We start from the raw sequence: 20,973 nt of genomic DNA on the forward strand, positions 1-20,973 counted from the left end.
TAAAATTACAGGAAAGAAATCTATAAACAGAAATCCGTTTTGTTTTTATACAATAATAACAAATTATTTTTAAAAAGGGAAGTTAAAACAATCCCATTTACAATTGTATCAAGAATAAAATATCTAGAAATAAATTTAACCAAGAAAGTGAAAGAACTGTGAAATGAAAATTACAAGACACTGATAAAAGAAATTGAAGATAACACAAATAAATGTAAATGTAAATAAATAAAATGCTCATGCATTGGAAGAACTAACATTGTCAAAATGTCCATACTACCCAAAACAATCTACAGATTCAGTGCAATTCATATCAAAATCCCAGTGGCATTTTTCACAGAACTAGAACACATAATTCTAAAATTTGTATGGAACCACAAATAGCCAAAGCAGTCTTGAGAAAGAAAAAACAAAGCTGTTTGTATCATGCTCCCTGATTTTAAACTGTAATACAAAGGTATACTTATCAAAAAAAGTATGATATTGCCACTAAAAACAGACACAAACATCAAAGGAACAGAATACATCGATCAGAAATAAACCCACACATACATAGCATACATAGTTAATTAATTTGCAAAAAGAAGCTTGGAATGTGCAATAGGGAAATGACAGTTTTATTCAATAAATGGTGCTGAAGAAACTGCATAGCAATATGCAAAAGTATGAACTTAGACCACTATCTTACACTATATAAAATATTAACTCAAAATGGCTTAAATATTTTTGAGTCTGGCTCCAAAGACAAGGGAAACCAAAGTAAAAATTGTTTATTTTTGTTTATAGGACTACATCAAACAAAAAAGCCTCTGCAAAGCAATGGAAACTGTCAACAAAATGAAAAGGCAGCCTACTGAATGAGAGAAGATATTTACAGATTACACATCTGATAAGAGGTTAATATCCAAAATATATGAAGAATTCATACAACAACAAAAAATCAAGCAACTCAATTAAAAGATAAGTCAGAGAAAGACAAATGTTGCATGATTTCACTTATATGTGGCATCTAAAAATATGAAACAAATGAATAAATAAACAACAAACAAAAAGACTCTTAAATACAGAGAACAAACTGGGGGTTGCCAGAAGGAAGGAGGCTGGAAGATGGGCAAAATTGGTCAAAGAGAATAAAAGGTACAAAGTTCTAGTTATAAAGTCATGGAGATGAAAAGTCCAGCATAGAGAGTATGGTCAATAACATTGTAATAACCTCATATGGTGAAAGGTGCTGACTATACTTATTATGGTGAGCACTGAGAATTGTAAAATTACTACCTTGTACACCCAAAACTAATACATTGTATGTTGACTATGTTCGATAATAATAAATTTTTAAAATACTCTAACAAAAAATGGACAGAAGATCTGAATAGACAGTTTTTGAAAGAAGACAGATTGTCAACAGGGACATGAAAAGATGTTGGGAAGATGTTCAATATTACTAATTATCAGGAAAAGGCAAATCAAAACCACAATAAAATATCACCTTACACTTGTCAGAATGACTATTATAAAAAAGGCGAGGAATAACAAGTGTTGGAGAAGACGTGGAGAGAAAGAAGTCCTCATACACTATTGGTGGAAATGTAAATTGGTACAGCCACTGAGGCAAACAGTATGGAGATGCTTTAAAAAAGTGAAAGTAGAACTACCATATGATCCAGCAATTCCACTTCTGGGTATTTATCTATAAAATACAAAACCACAAATTTGAAAAGCTATATGTACCTCTATGTTCACTGCAGCATTTTTTACAGTAGTAAAGATGTGGAAAAAATCCAAGGGTCCTTTAATGGATAAATGGATAAAGAAAGTATGGGCTCTGTGTGTGTGTGTGTGTGTGTGTGTGTGTGTGTGTGATGGAATACTACTCAGGCATAAAAAGGGGAAAATTTTGACAACTTGAAGGTGGACAAGTCATGCTAAGTGAAATGAGTCAGACAGAGAAAGACAAATACTGTATGATTTCATCTATATGTGGACTCTTAAAAACAAAACAAAACAAACTCAAATACAGAGAACAGACGGGTGGTTACCAGAGGGAAACTGGGTTAGGGGTGGGTGAAATGGGTCAAAGAGCTGAATTGTGGGGTGAGGGATGGTAACTATACCTATGGTGATGATCACTTTGTAGTATGTACAGATATCAAATTATAATGTACACCTGAAACTCATATACTTGTTTCATTATGTTTTTTCTCTATTGTGCTTTGCAGATACTCCTTTTTTTACAAAGTGAAACCCTGCACCAAGCAAATCTATTGGTGCCATTTTTCTGACAGCATTTGTTCACTCTGTATGTCATATTTTGGTAATTCTAGAAATATTTCAAACATTTCCATGCTTATTATATTTGTTGTAGTGATCTTGACTAGTGATATACTTGCTAATAGCTCAAATGATGGTTAGCATTTCTAGCAAAAAAGCATTATTAATTTTTTTAATCTTTTGCATCTTTTATTTTTTAAATTTAAATTCAGTTTGCCAGCATATAGTATAGCACCCAGTACTCATCACAATAAAGCATTTTTTAAATTTAAGTATGCCCTTTTCTTTGAAATAATGCTATTGCACACTTAGTAGACTATAGTACAGTATACTGGGAAACCAAAAAAATTCATTTGACTTTGCTTTATTGCAGTGGCCTAGAACAGAACCCACAATGCCTTTGAGGTCTGCCTGTAAAGTTATATGCCACTTTTACTAGACACATGCAAATTCTCTTCAGTAAGCAGTTCCAAGGCCTACACTGGGAAGAGCAAGGAGTTAGAAGGCACACACTTACCGTTTTCAGTAATAACAGTGATAGGTGGATTTCTCATCTGCCTTATTCTTTTTTTTTTTTTTAAAATTTTTATTTATTTATGATAGTCACAGAGAGAGAGAGAGAGAGAGAGGGGCAGAGACACAGGCAGAGGGAGAAGCAGGCTCCATGCACCGGGAGCCCGACGTGGGATTCGATCCCGGGTCTCCAGGATCGCGCCCTGGGCCAAAGGCAGGCGCCAAACCGCTGCGCCACCCAGGGACCCCCATCTGCCTTATTCTTTAGTCTTACTTCTCAGTTGATTCAGAACTTAGAGTAAGGGGAAGAGGGATGTTATTATTGAATCTCTCGAATCCCCAACACTGCCTAGACAACCAGCTGAGAGAGTAATGACAAGTTTGAAAGGGTATAAACCTAGATCCTTTACCCTAACCTCCTGCCTCCTCAATACATTCCCAGGATGCCTCCCGGCAGGTGATATATATATATATCACCTGCCGGGAGGTGAATATATATATAATATATATATATATATATTATATATATATTATCCCTTTTCTTTTTTGATATGCCTTTTATTGGGCAAAATCCAATATTACTTTATCCATTATCTCTGCCAAGGTGCATCTTCAAATTCTCCCTTCCCCAGCCTACACTTGTAGCTATCTTCCCATTCAGAAAGAAAACAGAAAACAGAACCTAAAACTCTACTTAACCATTAACAAATCTTTTCAAATTCCTCTGACTCTACTTCCTTACCTTCTCCTGGATTCCTTCATCGTCACCAGCAAAGTACAAAATAGGGACATTTAGTTCAGATGCAGCTACCCACTGGAGTACTGCTTGCAGTTGCTTGTTCTGAACTGTATCACTTAGGCTATGATTGCTGACGATCACTTTGGGTGCTGTACATCCTTCAGGGGGCTGTCCTGATATACCTCTCAGTTCATTATGGATAGCTTGATAGGCATTCTGCAGGAGCGTTTCTGCTGTCCCTGTGCCCTTGACTGGTAAACACTCATATAAACTATCTGGGAAGGCTGAAGTTGGCCTGCTCGCATCTCCAGACTTATCATCTCCTAGCTCTGCCAAGGGAGAGTCACAGGACTTGGCAATAATGAGACATAACTTCATCACTGAGTCCATTAGATGTTCTACCATTTGCCCATTCATGTGGCCATCTAGCTGGTTAGCAACCATCTTGGTCAGCCCAGCAAAGGTACCACCAGTCTCATCGCCTTCACTTGATTTGATGGGAGAAGGGGTTATAGGTCTTTCACACTGGTGGCTATATTCTTCCTTAATTGGCTGTTCTGGTACCTTGGGTTCAGAGCTACGGTCACTCTTGAAAATGGTCTCACCAAGTAAATTCCGGATAAAATTAAAGAAAACACTCATTAGATCTTTCTTTTCTGCTTCTTCTTGGTCACCTCCCATTTGAGGAGATTTAAGGCTGGACTCATCAGGAACTACAGGGGACTTGTTGGCAGGCAAGTTGGTGCTGCCAGCAGCTTCAAGGAAACTCTGTGGATCCATGCTTCCTCCCTGAGCCAGGTGGTATTGAATCAGAAGTAAGGCAGATACGATCAGATCCTTGGCCCAGGAGTCTGAATCACATACAAAATTCTCAGGTTTCTCTCGGTGATGCATAGGGGGACTGAGGTTGCAAGTATCCAGAGGATATCCCAGAGGGATGTCTGGTACAGGCTTGTACTGTTTGTTGGGAGCTGCAAATGTTGCCCTTTGGAAACCTGGAGATTTTCCTTCTTTTTGTTGATTTTTATGCCAAAAGGTCAATCCCTCCTTGATAATGTGTTCACCCAGAGTTTCAGCACAAGTCTTCTCTTTCTCTGGTTTGGATGCAGGAGAGTACATTTTTTCCCTCAATTTACCTTCAGATTTCATGCTTGCAAAGTTTGTATTTTGGTGTTTAGGGTCACACATCCCTTTCATGGAGACAAGGGAGTAACTCTCAGACTTGTCCTTGGTTTTCCTCAGATTTTCAGGAGGTTTCTTTGCAAACATTACAGTGTATAGCTTACCCAGCATAGCATCCATGATATCTGTAGCCTTCTGGCTTCCATGAGAGAACAGACTTCTTTTTACAGCTGAGACAAAGTCTGAATCAGTCATGAGGGTCCCTGTGACGTTGTGGAGGTTCTTCATGAAGGAGTCAATAAGATCTGAGACAACTTCTTTTGCATGCTTCAGCAGTACCTTCTTTAGCAGAATGGTGGCAATTGTTGTGTCTTTCACTTGGATCCTCAGTGTCTTCATGATGGAAACCATCATATCAGATACCACACTGTTAGCATAGGTCATGATCCCTTGACTAACAGAAGCTGTAAAGTCATCAGGCCTTTCCTGCCCTCTGAACATCTTTCTCTCCCCAGGTAAGGACCTTCCACCCTCTTTGGCATCACCCGCATTACGAGATTCAAACACCTCCTTATAGAAGAAAGACTTCTTAGAAGGAGGCTTGTCATCTGGACCCTTGCTTTCCTTGGTGCTCTCCTTGATCTTCAGAGTGGTCTTATATTTCAAATTTGGAGGACTTTGTAATAATCCTGAGGCTCTGTCACCAGAGCCTGGAGCCTTATCTGAGGTAGTATTCTTGGAACATGCAGAGACAGTCTCATTCACCAGCTCTGATGCCACCGTACTCAGGCTTTTGTTGGGTGTGGGTTCATCTCCCATGTACAATGACTGATGGATACATCTGTTTTCAGAGCCATCTATCCTCTCATTGATTTCCTTGCGGGCCATGGCTATGACTAGATTTGTGAGGCGGTTAGCATAGAAGGAAACTTCATCTACTGAACTTCCATTACCAAGTTGGACACTGGGACCCTGGACAGGGTTCTCTCTGTGACTCATCTCAAAATGCAATCTTCCTGGACTGCCCTTGGTGGTGGAATTATAATAGTCCACAGAGAAACCCTTGCGGGGATCTCCTAAGTTGCTCATTTCCCCATTAAATGAGGATTCTCCAGGCTTGAATCTAACATCTTGAAACCCTGCTGTACTTTTTTCCAGGTCTCTGCGGAGCCAGCTGAGCACTCTGATAGGATCAGTTGAAGCTTCCTTAAAAATAGACAAGGATTCATCCGACTATAACAAAGTAAAGATATGGGACATTCAGGACAAACTCAAAGACTAGTTACAAAAATGGTCACCTCTCTCCAGCCTTAACTGTTGTATCATTACAATAAAAGTAACCAACATGTATTGAGTGCTTAGTATGTATCAGGCACTATTCCAAGTATTTTAAGACTATTATCTCACTTATTAGTATTCTCTTTTTTTAGTATTTTTTAAATGATTTTATTTATTAGAGTGAGAGAGAAGGTACATGAGTGAGGGGGAGGGGTAAAGAGAGAAGGAGAAGCAGAATCCCCGCTGAGCAGGGCTTCATCCCAGGACCCTGAGATCATGACCTGAGCCAAGGCGGACATTTAACCTACTGAGCCACTCAGGCATCCCCTCACTTAACATTATTCTTGCAGTAAACTTAAATGTTGGCTCTCTTATTATATGCATTTTACAGAGGAGGGAACTGAAGAAAGAAAAATCAAGTTAGTTACTTATCTGAAGTTATACAGATAATCACTGATGGAGCAGGAGTTCCAATGCATGTAGTCTGACTCTAGAGCCCATGCTCTCAGACACTACAGTATACTACTTTTAACAACATACATCCTTAAGATCTGATATTTATAGCTATGTAGCAGAATTAGCATTTAAACTGAATCAAAATTTTCTTATATTTGTATTACTTGCTATTTTCTAGGGCTTACCTGTTTTTATTTAGGTCTCTTAGTACAACTATAGTTTTCAAAAAATTAGAGAATTCAAGGACAATTGTGCATAATTAATCACTTTGCTGGGCTATACAAGCACAGTCTTGATATGTTAAATGGTTTCCAATGAACTATTTGATATCACTTAACTGAACAATCTAATTTATAATTAATGAGTTAATATCTGTGGACAATTATTAGTTTTGAACGAATATAGATTCTTTAATGGACACTAGCTGTGATAAGCACATGTATATATTTATATATTCCCCCACTGCAATTTATAATTTTCATCTGAACATAGACCAAAATAAGAAGTGAAAACGTCCTATTTACTATCAAATGTAAAGGAGCACTGTGATTATTAGAGTAATGTCTATCTAGGAATGACTACAAGTATTGTCCATTTTTAAAGAATAATTTGGTATTTTAACTACCAAGTGTCACATAGGTTACTAGTTACTATTTCTTAAATACTTGTGTTTGCCAGGCACTGTGCTGAGTGCTTTACACACATTATTTCACTTGCTCCTCATATACAGACTGCAGGAGAGGTATTGTTTTGGTTTCATAGGTGAGCAAACTGTAGCTTAGGTTACATAAATTGGCTAGTATCTCATAGCCTCCACATGATGGAGTTTAGTATTCAAATCCAGTTCTGACTCTAGAACTGGCTCTCCACACCTGCAGTACACTGCTATGTTTTGATGACTTGGAAAGCAGAGAAAAGCAGTTTCGCCAGTCTGCTATGGGGCTGGTTTAACCTGTCTGTGGGCCATGGTGTTTGGGGCAAAGTCCTTTTAAATGGTTCTCCTAATTTGAATAATAGCTACTTCAGGGAAATTTCATACTTCAGTGGAAAACTATGCATAAGCTATAGCACAGCCTTCCACATTTTCTGCTTCTGATTCTCTTGAAGCTATGTTACAATCTTGTAGATAATGGATAGCAATTGCAGTATAATTCTTGTTTATACATGTTAATTCTGACCAGAGAAGGTTCCACTGTATTTTGCCTCCATTTGCACATTCACTTCAATATTCCTGATCTATAATATGTGTTTTTTTAAATTCTCCTTTGAATCTCACCAGTTCCTTGTTAATGATTAAAATCTTTACCATGTTATTTTAATTAATTAGTTAATTAATTAATTAAAAGCAGGCTCCACATCCAGCATGGAGCCCAACACGAGTCTTGAGCTAATGACCATGAGATCAAGATCTGAGATCAAGAGTCTGACACTTAAAGGACTGAGGCACCCAGTCTGAGCCCCACCATGAGCTTATTTTTATACATGTAGGAAAGTCATTATTTCATCCTTCTCTAAAAATCTTTTAACAGTTTTTGAAGTCTTTGCCAAGATGTCCAATGGATTCACCTAACAGAGGTAAATGTCATCCTGAGGGAAGTGTACTAGGTGCATGCATTCTTTTTCTTTGACCTCAGAAGTGAATCTAAGGTGGCAATAGAACTTTGCAGATATTATGTTTTTTTTCTAGTTTTAATTTTCCTCTGTATTAATTTTGCATTGGCTTTTCATTTTTGTTCCTTTAGGGCTAATAGTCATTGGTGGCAGTGATCTCTTTAATGGACTAATTGTTTATAGAGATCTATTCTCTGTTGGGTAAAACAATGGAAAGTTTGTTTTGCTAGTATTTTTTGCCCATCTCAACCTCAAAGTAATTAAGAATTTTGTGCCCACTTGGAAGAAGAGCTCTTTGATTTCTGGACAGGGGAGTCTTGTGTTTCTGTGATTACTTTTGATGCATGCTGAAAGTTTATTATTTTTTATTGAGATTTAATTGACATAAAATTATATTAGTTTCAAATGGGCAATATAGTGACTCAATATTTGTGTATATTGCAAAATGATCACCACAATAAGTCTAGTTAACATCCTTCACCACACATAGTTCAAAATTAATTTTCTTGTGATAAGAATGCTTAAGATCTACTTTCTTTGCAACATCCGATATACAATACAGTATAATTAACTATGGTCAGTATGCTGTACATTAAATCCCCAGGACTTATTTATTTTATAGCTGCAAGTCTATACCTTTTGACTCTCTTCACCCATTTTGCTCACTCTCACACCACCCATCTGTTCTCTGTATCTGTGAGTTTTATTTTTTAAGTTTCCACATGTAAGTGGGATCATATGGTATTTGTCTTTCTCTGTCTGACTTATTTCACTTAGCTTAACACCCTCTAGATCCATCTATGCTATTGCAAATGGCAAGACTTCCTTCTATTTATGGCTGGATAATATTCTATTGTGTATATACACCACATTTTTTTTATTCATTCATCCATGGATGGACACTTATGTTGCTTTTATGTCTTGACTATTGTGAATAATGCTGCAATAAACATAGGGTATAGATATCTCTTTGAAATACTGATTTTGTTTCCTTCAGATATACACTTGAAGTGGACTTCCTGGATCATATGGTAATTATTATTAGTTTTAATAATTTCACCATGTAGTTGCAATTAGTATTAAATGAGATAATATGCACAAAAATTTGTACTCTTAGAGTGTGTATATGAGATAATACTACTCAAACATTTCAAATTAAGGTTAAATTTCAGAAGAGGTAAGAGAAGAGTAAGAAAAGTCAATAAGCTTGATTTTTAGAGTAATGCAGTGAAACAAACTTAACCATCTGTCAGAGTATTAGGAATAAAACTTGACTTCCCATATGCATAGGAGAGTGGTGCTCTGGAAAAGAGAATGCTGGAAGACAGTATGGCTAGGGATGTGTACTGTGATTCATTCCTATCAGACCAGTGGGAGTTGTCGGGAAACTACTTTCTGAATTCCTGTGATGAATTTTTTAAAAAATTGTTTTTCTGAACCAAAGATCAGTAACAAATGGGAAATTCTATACGGACATAATTTAGCCTTCAGAAGAAGTTTCAGGAAAGAAAGCTGCCTATAAGCATGTCTGAGAAAGAGACAGAGAAAAGGTGGTCAGGTCAGAGCAGAGACTGCATTCAAGAAATGGAAAATCAGGTTCAAATATACAAACTATCCACCAGGAGGACCAACCTGATGGTCCTCTACTGAAGAAGTGATTTAGGGATTTAGGGGAGGTAATGTGTAACACAAACCACCTGCATAATTCAATATATATATAGTATCTGTGTGCAATACACTCTATTAGATATTGTGGGACATATAAAGATGAAAGAAATATGATCTTTGCCTTCTAGAAACATAAAGTCTACTGTAGAGATGAACTATGAACACAGATATTACTAAATACTATGTGATTGGTGCTATAAAATAATAAAAAGATATGTTTAATGTTACAAAAGGGACATACAGCTTTGGGTGGATAACTAGAAAAAGCAGTGGCATTTGAGATGGAGTTCTAAACATTTGATAGATATAACAAAGTGGGCATTTCTGGCAGCAAGATGACACAAGCAAAATATATTATTTGGGATAATGCTAGTTTTAAGTCAGATAACCCCTGAAGTACTAGTGGTATAAGGAAACAGGAGTATTTCTCAATCACTTTGTTTAGAGAGGACATTCAATAAGAAGCTTTCTTTGCAGTGACTCAGGGACCTAGGCTCTGCTTTTGCATGGTTTTACTCTCCCCTAGGGCCTCAAAACCTATTCTTCAAGTGTATAAGGAACAATCAAGATCACTGAGAACTGAATGGGAGACTTTTGTGGTTCAGACACGGAAGTATCAAAAACTTCTACTAATATTCCATTCATCCTTGTTTTTTGAAAGTTTGATTATAATGTGTCTCAGCATGGGTATCTTTGAGTTCATCTTTGTTGGAGTTTGTTGAACTTCTTGGATATTTATATTCATGTCTCTCATCGGATTTGCAAAGCTTTAAGCCATTATTTCTTCAAATATTCTCTCTGCCCTTTCTCTTTCTCTTCTCCTACTGAGGTTCCCACAATGTATGTTTGCTTGATGGTGTCCCGCAGGCCCCTTTGGTTCTGTGTTCACTTTTCCTCAATCTCTTCTCTTTGTTCCTTAGAGTTGATAATTTCCATGGTTCTATTTTCAAGTTTGCTGATTCCTTCCTCTGCCTGCTCAAATCTGCCTCCAAATCCCTTCAGTGAAATTTTCATTTCGGTTATTATACTTTTCATCTACAGAATTTCTTTTAGGTTACTCTAGGTTTTCTACCTCTTTATTGATATATCTATTTTGTTCATACACTTTTTTTTACTTTCTCCATATTTATTTCTTTGAACATCTTTAAGACAGTCGTTCATTTTGCTTTTTAATATGTTTTTTCTTTATTTATTTGAGAGAGAGAGAGAGTGCAAGAGAAAGCATTAATGGGGGAGGAGGGGCAGAGGGAAAGGGAGAAGCCAGAAGCCTGACACAGAGCTCAATTTCAGAACCTGGGTCCATGACCTGAGCTGAAGGCAGACACTTAACTGACTAAGCCACCCAGAAATCCCAAGACAGTTGTTTTGTAGTCTACGTCTAGTGGATCTGCCATCATCAGGTCTTTTTCAGACACAATTTCTGTTGGCCTACTTTTTCCTTTGAGTGAGTCACACTTTTCCTGTTTCTTTGTGATTGTTGTTGAAAACTGGACATTTGAATCTAATGGCTGAAAGTTTAGAATTTAGGCTATAAGCTATCAGTATTTGTCATTCAGAAAAACATTAAATGTAAGCAATAATATCTTCCTACTTCCATATGATGCCAAATTAGATTATAAAGTCCCTTAAATAAAGGATCTTTTTCTGACTGGTAAAGTACTCTTAAAGAACCTAACCCAGAAAAATTTTAGGAGCTTAACGTCACATAATTTAGGATAACCTTTGGCAAACAAGGTAAGTTTAATAATTTTGATTTAATAAAAACAGCTGTCCTTTATGATTTATCAGTATGAAGTATAATGCAAGTATGCACTTTTTACTTTGATATGCTCTTCATAAACTTATACAGGTTATACAAATCCAGCAAGCTAATATTACTTCTACTTTATGTTTAAGATCATGAAAAATATATATTTGTGTTTATTCAACTTGGATATTATTCTAAAAAACTTTATTTCAAGTTATTATATTTTATAGTATTCAACAACTCAACGCTTGATGGTAAATTTACAACATCTTTATGTAACTTAAAACACTGTTATTTAATGGATATTCATTGGATATTTTGATAATTTCTAAGTAAGGTAGAATATTGAAACATTGATGATTAAAAATAGGTTATATGCTTTTGATTCTTATGGTTTTTTTTTTGCTTATTATTTTTTATTGTGATAGAGAGGCTATATCTTTTGGTCTGTTAATAAATATGTCCATTTCTGCCACTTGGTTATGAAGGAATGTATATGGCTATAGAAAGTTGTCTGCCAGTCTGCACTTTAGCTGGTGTACAACAGTTCACAATTATACCTTACTTTCTCTCTCTTTTTTTAAATTATATACTTCGCCTTCCCCACATTTTTTTAATGAAATAGAAAAATGAAAAGTACTTTGCCTAAAAGTTTTTATTAGTATAACTTAACTGTATTTAGGAATAATGGTTTCAGGGAATCCCAGTGGTATATATTCTTGTTTTTATAGAAACTATAGGTGAAATCTGGTAGAAAGAATTTCTTAGTCTCATCTTCCTAGTGTCAGGATAGCAAATAATGGAGGCCTTTAAAAAAAAGTTCAACCAGAGCTTCTTTATGAAAACTTCCAGTAAAGCAAACTTAAGGCCTATCTGGTTGCTATGGCCTATCTGGTTTATCTATGTAAATAACTGACTAAGTCTGAAGATATTAGCCTGATTTTGTTATCAAAATCACCTTATTTTGAGATTTATTGAAATGGAGGTAACTGTAGGGAAAAAAAAATCATGCTCCAATAGAAAATAATGCATTGTCTATAGTCTACAATTTATAGACTAAGCATTGTTTACAGCCTCCCACATAATCAGATACTGAATCTATGGGAAGTATTTTACAACTGTTAGCTTTAGATAATTGACAACAATGCAGAATAATTCTTCATATCTGTAGACATGTAAATTCTGTCTAGTAAGGGGTTCAGCTCCCTTCCCTTCCCCACTGTAGAAGAGGCTAGTTTTGCCTCTACTTGTACATTCATTTTAATATTCCTGATCTGTAATACATCTCTTTTTAAATTCTTCTTTGAACTGGTTGTAACACCTCTCCAGTCTCCTCATTAATGAGTTAAATAAAATCTTTAACATGTGTTCATTTTCATATCTGATTGAGAGTCTTGACTTTATACTATTTTTTTTGAAAATTATCCCTTAATATTACCCACTTATTTAAAGATAGGCATATCTAGGAAGATGAGACTAAGAAATTATTTATACCAGATTTCACCTACAGTTTTTTTTTTAATTTTTATTTGTTTATGATAGTCACAGAGAGAGAGAGAGAGAGAGGCAGAGACACAGGCAGAGGGAGAAGCAGGCTCCATGCACCAGGAGCCCGATGTGGGATTCGATCCCGGGTCTCCAGGATCGCGCCCTGGGCCAAAGGCAGGCGCCAAACCGCTGTGCCACCCAGGGATCCCTCACCTACAGTTTCTATAAGAACATTCTGCAAATAGGTATGTTTCTGTAATTGGGCTATAACATGTATATGAAAGTCTTCTCATAATGCAGATGTGGGGCTTATTCTTTTATCTTTTTTGATTCTTTTCCCAGAGCATTAAAAACATATAGCATAGCACACAGTTTTATGATGGAGTATAAATAACTGTGTTAGTCTTCTGTGTTTTTAGGTTTTTATTGCCCGTTTACATTTTTTAAATCTAAAAAGTATGCACCTTATGTCCATTATTCCACTTGACCCAGGAGGATTTTGCAAAAGTGGTTAATGAAAGGCTAACCTTTCATGTGCTTTTCTATCAGTGCAGTCTACAAACATCCCATCTCTTCCAAACCCCATTCCCTTCTTGCAAACTTTAACTCTCTTCTTATACAGTAGTATCAAAGGCAGCTGGAGAAGGTGGATGCCAAATGATTTCTGAATCTTTCTTAATTAAGGCCAGGGAAAATTTTCACATCCATGAAGGAGAATATAAAAAAAGTTTAATTTTCTCTCCTCAGCCATCTTCTGCTCCAGTACCTTAGTTTGAAGTCAACACATATACCTACCATCCTATTCTTCACCTCTAGCTCTGTTAAATACACTTTATGAAATTTTCCCTGACCACTTCCCACTTTGATCTGTACTTTAAACACCTAATCCAATTATTGCCAGAAAATTCACTTGGCAAATTATCATGAACTTCTTATAATTAGGCTAATTTTTCGATTATATTTATATTTTTTATTTTCCCAAATTAATTGTAAGGTCTATGAGGGCAGTAATTGTTTCTTTTTCTTTTCTTTTTTTCATTCCCCAGAGTGCTCCTCCCTTAATGAAAAATTATGACTTTTTAAATTTGATTTAGTATTGAAATTCATCTATCTTTTATTTTTCTACATGAAAGAGCAGAGGTAAACAAAAGATCTAATAGCAGCTGTTTTGGTTGGCACTTACTCTATAATAATTGGATATTTATTATCTATACATATTAATGTCTTATGTAGATTTGATAGTATTATCTCTCTTAGGCTACATAAGACAGATCAAATAGATTTTGGAAAATAGAAGATGGGTATAAATAGAATATTGTATGCAAATAGGTGTTTGATAAATAATAATAGTAAGGATGGGAATTACCATAGTGATTTCATTAGATTATGAGATCCTAAAAAAAAGAATTCTGTCTAATTTGTTTTTACATCTCTGACTCTAGGACTCAGCACAGGGTCTACGCCAGTCATCCATGACTGTCTCTCAACTCCAAGTCCACCTTTCTTTGCCTTGCTCTGTGACATTGGAACTGGACCCCTCTAAACATTTCTTCTTTGGCAGCTGGCTTTGTTAGTAGAGGGTACTGGAGAGATGCCGCACTTCTGGTGCACTTGCATCCTCTGGCAAGCATCTTCTGCCCCAGCAGGCTAGTCCTCCTGTGGCAAGCCATACTCTCTCCAAAGAAATCTGAAGCCACCTTGGCTGAAGGAGAGGTAACTACTGTGAGTTCTTAGTCTCTTCCTGTTCACTCTCTTGCAACCTAGGGGTAGTAGCTGCTCTCTATATTTGCTACTTCTGAAACTCTCAGGGTCTTACAGTGTTTAGTAGTTAACTTGTTAACTATCTTTCACTAAAATTTTTAATATCAAATTGTGTGCTATGGTCTCCATCTTCTGACCGGACCCTGACTTACAGTGCCTGATACTAAGCACTTAATAAATGTTACTTAGATGAGAGCTTATAATTCTGAGAATTTTGAGGCACCTTAAATTTAAAAAAATAGTTTCTATGAACTTTGTAACATTTCTATTTGAAATCCAATCCCTTTCTGTTTGAAAATTTAAAAAAATTTACAGCTGTAATATATAGGTTTTGCATTAATTATATTTCTTCTATGAAATTATCATATTATAGAATTTTGCCTCCAAAACAATATGAATAGGAATTTTTTGGTCTAGAGGAGCTTGTGTTTTTCCCCAAGAATTTCACCTTCAAAAATAAGAGGTAGGCAGTGGTGGTGAAGAGCATAAGCCTACTCTTAATGGTACTCCATTTATTCCTAAATGAGTATTTATCAAGAGATGGATGCTTACCATTTTCCAGTCCTGGGGTTGGCTGTCTCCAGGTGAATAGATATCAACTTTGCATACTCCATTTTGGCTTTGTAACCAGTCAACCTTATCTGACATCTGGAATAGAAAAAATAAAAGAGAGAAAGAGAAATGGTCATCAAAGGGACAAGTTACATGAAAGTAAGGAGAAATAAGGCAAATAGCTGAGATGTAGAAAACAGGAGCAATGCTTTCAGTAGAGTCCTGTCCCAAGAGCTACTTCAACCTACCTACTGAGAATGAAGATCTCTTCATTCCCAGTTCTCCACTGCAGGAGGATTTCTTAAATATATTTATTTCTAGTACTCAGGCCAATGCCTGTTATATGCTAGAGGTACTTAATACAATTTGTTCATGAATGAACCTATGAAGCCCTGCCCTGCTATGTGTCCTTGCTTGACAGCCTTTCCATATCCTGGATTTTCAGTAGACACTCAAAACTCAATATGATCAAAATAGAATTAATTTGTATTTTCCCTGCCTGTTCTTGTCCCACCAACTTAATATTTTTGCTTCACCAACTTATTTTTAAAGTAATATATGCTTCATTTTCATTAATTTCTAGAGCACTAACTTAACTTATATTAGCCGCATGTCTTAGAAGCTTCTCCTTAAGACCAGTCCCTCTCCAAATACCCAAGGATCTTGGGGAAATTCTTAGTCTCTATGGATCAGCCAAACTCTGGATGCCAAGAGAAAAGGGATGCCACATGCACTATCAAATGGACCTTTGTGTGGATGCCTTGTTGATGTTGATGGTTCAATCCTCCCAGTACTGTGCTCTACTCCCTAATCTCAGTAATGGCACTGCCATCTAGCTAGTCTTCCAAACTAGAAAACTGATAATCATTTTAGTTGTCTTCTCCTACTCCAAGCCTCACTCTAGCTGCTACCACTTTCTTCTTTTATTTATTGTCTCTTTTCAGTGAAAGAATTGCTTTTACTTGCTTTTTGCTCACCTCAAAATTTAGCATAATATCCCTTATTCCTAGAACTTTGACCTTAGTCTTGTTCACTTTCCATAGCATGGCATCTTATTTGGTAGTCCTTGAAAACATGGCTAATTATTATAATATTTGTCCACTGATAATCTACAAGTATGAGAAGCTTCTCTTTGACCTCTTTTTCCATGTCAGACTTCCATTACCATTACATTGAAGTTCCCTTCTTTCATTATAAACTTTGCTTACATCTATACTTCTCAACAAGGTGGAATAAGATGGCCAAATTTTCCCTTCTAATGTAAATATCTTTAAAAAGTATATATATATGTATGCTTTATATATAATATATACGTTATATATAAGATATATATATACTTGATTTGAACAAAATAAAACATTTATTTAAAATTGTTATGGGGCGCCTGGGTGGCTCAGTCAGTTAAGTGTCTACATGTGGCTCAGGTCATGATCCAAGGGTCCTGGGATTAAGCTACAAATCAGGCTCCCCGCTTACCAGGGAGTATGCTTCTCCTTCTCTGCTTTCCCCCACCTCGTGCTCTCTCTCTCTCTCTCTCAAATAGATAAATAAAATAGTAAAAACATAAAATTGCTATAAATTGTTTTAAACTGTTACAGTAAAGTCCAAAAGTTTATCTTAATTTTTTACAGTGAAAATGCATTTTATAAAAAATTACTTGAAGTAAGTTAAGCATTATTAAGAGTTGAATATCTGGTTAATTGGAAATATTTGTGTTAAAAGACTTTGGGGGGGGGGGTTGACATCCTCCCTCAAAATAAAACCAACACAAATCAAATACAAATTGCACAAATTATTTAAGCTTATTTATAAATGGATTTATTATTTTTGTTATGTAGAATATTACAAATAATTACTAAAAAGAAAATAGAAGACCTTTTAAGAGCTACTGGTCCTTTGCTCCCACAAGGATTTGTACCTGTTTTCACACCCAATCACTAACTCAGATTAGGGATACCGTTTCTCTTACTCTTCCTGACGTTGTAATACAATAGTTTCCCTGGATACGCAGAGGGTTTTCCTCCCTGATTAGATGGAGAACTGTTTAAAGATACTGAATCTGTGATACTACCTCCCAAAGAATCTTCAATGGTTTTGGGGTCGGGAGACTTAGGCATTGAATTTCATAAAAGCATCCTCGGTGATTCTAATGTACATCTACATAACAATGAGAATCCCCGGGCCTAGGGATTCTCTCTGAGAACAACTTGCCAGCTCCAGATTTATTTTTATTTATCTTTTCCTTAAAAATTTTCTAAAATTTTCTAACATTCTTTGCTATCTCATTTTAATGGTTATTTTAAACCATAACAAGGGGTTCTTAATGTCTATGAAGTCCTTTATTGCTCTCAGCAACTCATATATGCTAATATTCTTATGTTTGAGTCATTACCATGAATAAAGGAATGGATGCTATTATTACTTGGACAGAGAATGAGGAAACTTGGAAACAGTTTGCTCTGAATTGTTGACAGAACAAGTGAAACCCAGAAGCTTACCTTTCAATCTCCACTGATATTTTATCTTATTGAACTACTAATAGAAGACAACAAAATCAACAGGACCTCCTGACTTATTTAAGCTATATATTGCAATTAAAAATCAAGAAAGATTACATACAAAAGTAAGGAAATTATGTGATGACTTACTCTTACTGAGGACAGGTTCTGAGATATGAGGAAAGCTCGATTAATTTGTTGTTGTCTTCACTATTCCTAAACTTACCCACCCCTCCTGCCATGAAATATAAGGGATCTGCAATGGAAAGACACAAATAAAAATGACTAATTTTACATGTGAACCCTATTGTTTTTATTACCAAGTAATACTATTTTTCACATGTCATGAGCACAACATGACATTCAAATTTAAAGTCCAGATCTTATTCTGGGTACAGTCTGATGGTTCCAAGGTGACAAAAAAAAAAAAAAAAAGGCTCCATCTTTCGGCCAACACTTTCTGAAATGACTATTGTTATTCTCCACTTCCAAATCAGTGATATGTAGGCTTATTTAACAATGACAAAACTAAAAGTATTTAGCTTACTTTCAAACTTCTTGACTAAGAAGTCAGAAAATAAGTAGCTAGAATGAAGAATAAGTATCCTGAATTCATGGATCTCAAAGCACTTTGTAAATATTCTTTTGGGGACTTGAGAGAAATATACATCTTCATGTTGTGAAGGGAATTGATAATGTTAGCTCTAGCTTCCAGATCAAAGATCTTCCTTATACTTCCTCTTCTAAGACATTTAAATAGAAGACACAAGGGCATTGTACTTTCACACTGGCATACCCACACAGCCCACTAGTAATGTCTCTCTAAATCCCACCCTTGCTTGATAGCTCAGGACAAAGCTTACCTACCCCATCTATGAAATATTTTCTAAGTACCTAACTGAATGTGATTACTTCTCCAATATTTTCATCATATTTTGCTTCAACATTCCATCTAGTCCTTTAACTGATCACAAATATTTCATCTCTTTAATTAGATGGCTTTCTGAGGGCAGATGCCTTTTCTTACTCATCTTGTTAACCCTCATAGTAACTAGTGTCTTAAAGTTGGTGTTTAATAATTATCTGCTGAAAGAGTGAATACAGGAATACTGCCTATTTCTAATTCCGGATAGTGTAAATTTTTCTTTCTTAAGTAGGAGAATCTGAGAACAACCAAAAAATGGTTTGCTCCAGTTTGCTATGATGGTAAACCACACATTCAGTCTTTCCTATTAGCTTAATTCCTATTGGATTTTTCCTAATAGCTTAATTCCTATTGGATATAAGTTCACCCTAGAGACATAGCCAAGGTATTAGTATTTATTCAATGATTTATTAAAGACCTTCCCATCCCAATAATACAAATAAGTCAATATTTCAAGAGTGCTCTTGTACTTCTTTCACAAACAGAAAGTACATCTTTTAGTCATGTATATCCAGCAAACATTTCCAATTATGTGTACTAATGTTTCATTCTACTTACTATATCTTCTGCATTTTTATCTGCATCCATGAAACTTATTTCAGACTTTAAACTCCCTAAATTGTCCTGGATAATTATAGTTATATGAGGTACTTAAATATCTTTGACGGTAATGATATTGAGACTTCTAACTCTGTATACATTTCCCATAATAAAATGAAAAAGAGGGAAGGAAAATCTAGAGTTTAATGGAGCCAATGAACAGATTCATAAATATCTTAAGTCCAAAGTTGGTGAATAATATCCTGGAGTTAGGGTAGAAAATACAAAAGAAAAAGGATGCGTTGTATTATCTATTAAATTTGATGAGGAGGTATCCCTGGGTGGTGCAGCGGTTTGGCGCCTGCCTCCGGCCCAGGGCACGATCCTGGAGACCCGGGATCGAATCCCATATCGGGCTCCCGGTGCATGGAGCCTGCTTCTCCCTCTGCCTGTGTCTCTGCCTCTCTCTCTTTCTCTCTCTGTGACTATCATAAAAAAAAATTTGATGAGGAGAGAAAGCTAATTCTATACAATGTATAGATAAATGGACCCTAGAAACCATTTATTCTAACATCCTCATTTTACAGACTAGGAAACTAAGGCCCAGAAAGGGAGTGTTAAAAACATTGGATATATTCCTTTACATATTGCAGCTCTGCAAGTTAACATCCCAAAAGCTATGAAATTTTTCTATGGCCAATAGAAGGATCCTGTGGCCCATAGAGGGAATACTCCCTAAAAGTGCGAATGTGGTTGAGACCTCAGCAATAATTGAGGAATGCAAATGGTGAATGGCAGCCAGAGAGGGCATAACACAGGGATTTGGTTATGGCTGCTGTACTTCAGACTATAGCTCTATCTCAAAACAGTTTTCTCCTATATCCATCATAAGCAAGAGGCTTCTGCTTACTCAAGATTCTTAAAGTCACAGAAAAGCCCAAATTACAGGCAACATAAATGAAGCTTTTGTAGGGTTGATACATATCTGATCAGCTTTTAAAGTTAATTGAACCAAATTTTATTACTGGTTTTAAAAAGAAAGAATATATTCAATTAAATCCATTCTCTTTTTCTCTCTCATTCCCTTCCTCTAAGTGCTTGGCACATTGTAACACTCAATAAATGTAATTTTTGCTGACATCAGTCACAGTCGATTTTGTTTAAATAAAGATTAGAAGTGTGTGCATGTCTTTTCCTCTGGTGATACTGTTCACTATTAAGCCTCTCTGTCAATCTCCTCCATTTTCACTTTCCTTTAGCTTCTTCTTCTGGTGCTCCATAAATACAGACACTTTCTTCACATGGCTATATATAGTCTGCCTTTTCCAAGGTCTCTGTTGTCTAGCCAAGGCTTCAGAAATAACAGTAGAGGGGATGAAAGTAGATGAGAATCAGGACTCAGTGGTATATCAGTCTAATTTTGTTTTTTGAGCACTGGAGAAAAAGACACAACTTTCGGAATAGCTACACAATGAAGAGAAGTCAGCAGGTAGTTAAGCTTCCAGTCTCATCATCAAGTTGGGAAGTGGGAAATAAGATCCCCTCATAATCCCAAAAGGATGGCCAAGGAGATCTGGTCAAATCTGCAACAAAATGAAAATTTCAGCAGCAAAGATGGTACGTTTAGCTGTAATGCTACTGAGGGAGAGGCTCATTTATTTCCAGAAGATTCTGATATAAAATTAAAATTGTGCAAAGAGGGAGGCTGGGTTAAATATTAAAAGTTAACCATCATTTGTCACTGAATTTTCCTAACTACAGTGGCTCAGAAAATGGGCCGTTTTAGCAGCCCACTGGACTTTCC

At 36.1% G+C, this 20,973-nt stretch overlaps 1 protein-coding gene across 8 annotated transcripts in view; it reads right to left on the reverse strand.

The window, feature by feature from the left end:
* Positions 1–20,973, reverse strand: part of AKAP3 (A-kinase anchoring protein 3) — a 34,375-nt gene that overhangs the window by 11,049 nt on the left and 2,353 nt on the right. For 4 of the 8 annotated variants that reach the window (XM_041736368.1, XM_041736369.1, XM_041736366.1 and 1 more), the window contains exons 3-5: positions 17,855–17,960; positions 15,207–15,302; positions 3,527–5,878 (exon numbers count right to left, since the gene is read on the reverse strand). In XM_041736368.1, coding sequence (XP_041592302.1) covers positions 3,527–5,878; positions 15,207–15,302 — 2,448 coding nt within the window. In that variant the 5' untranslated portion in view covers positions 17,855–17,960. Of the gene's footprint in view, positions 1–3,033; positions 3,077–3,526; positions 5,879–15,206; positions 15,303–17,854; positions 17,961–20,973 lie in introns of those variants that run through there. The other 4 variants (XM_041736372.1, XM_041736370.1, XM_041736367.1 and 1 more) reach the window with 4 other exon arrangements.

This window comes from Vulpes lagopus, chromosome 21 (assembly GCF_018345385.1).
Source record: "Vulpes lagopus strain Blue_001 chromosome 21, ASM1834538v1, whole genome shotgun sequence".
In the NCBI taxonomy this organism is placed as follows: Eukaryota; Metazoa; Chordata; class Mammalia; order Carnivora; family Canidae; genus Vulpes; species Vulpes lagopus.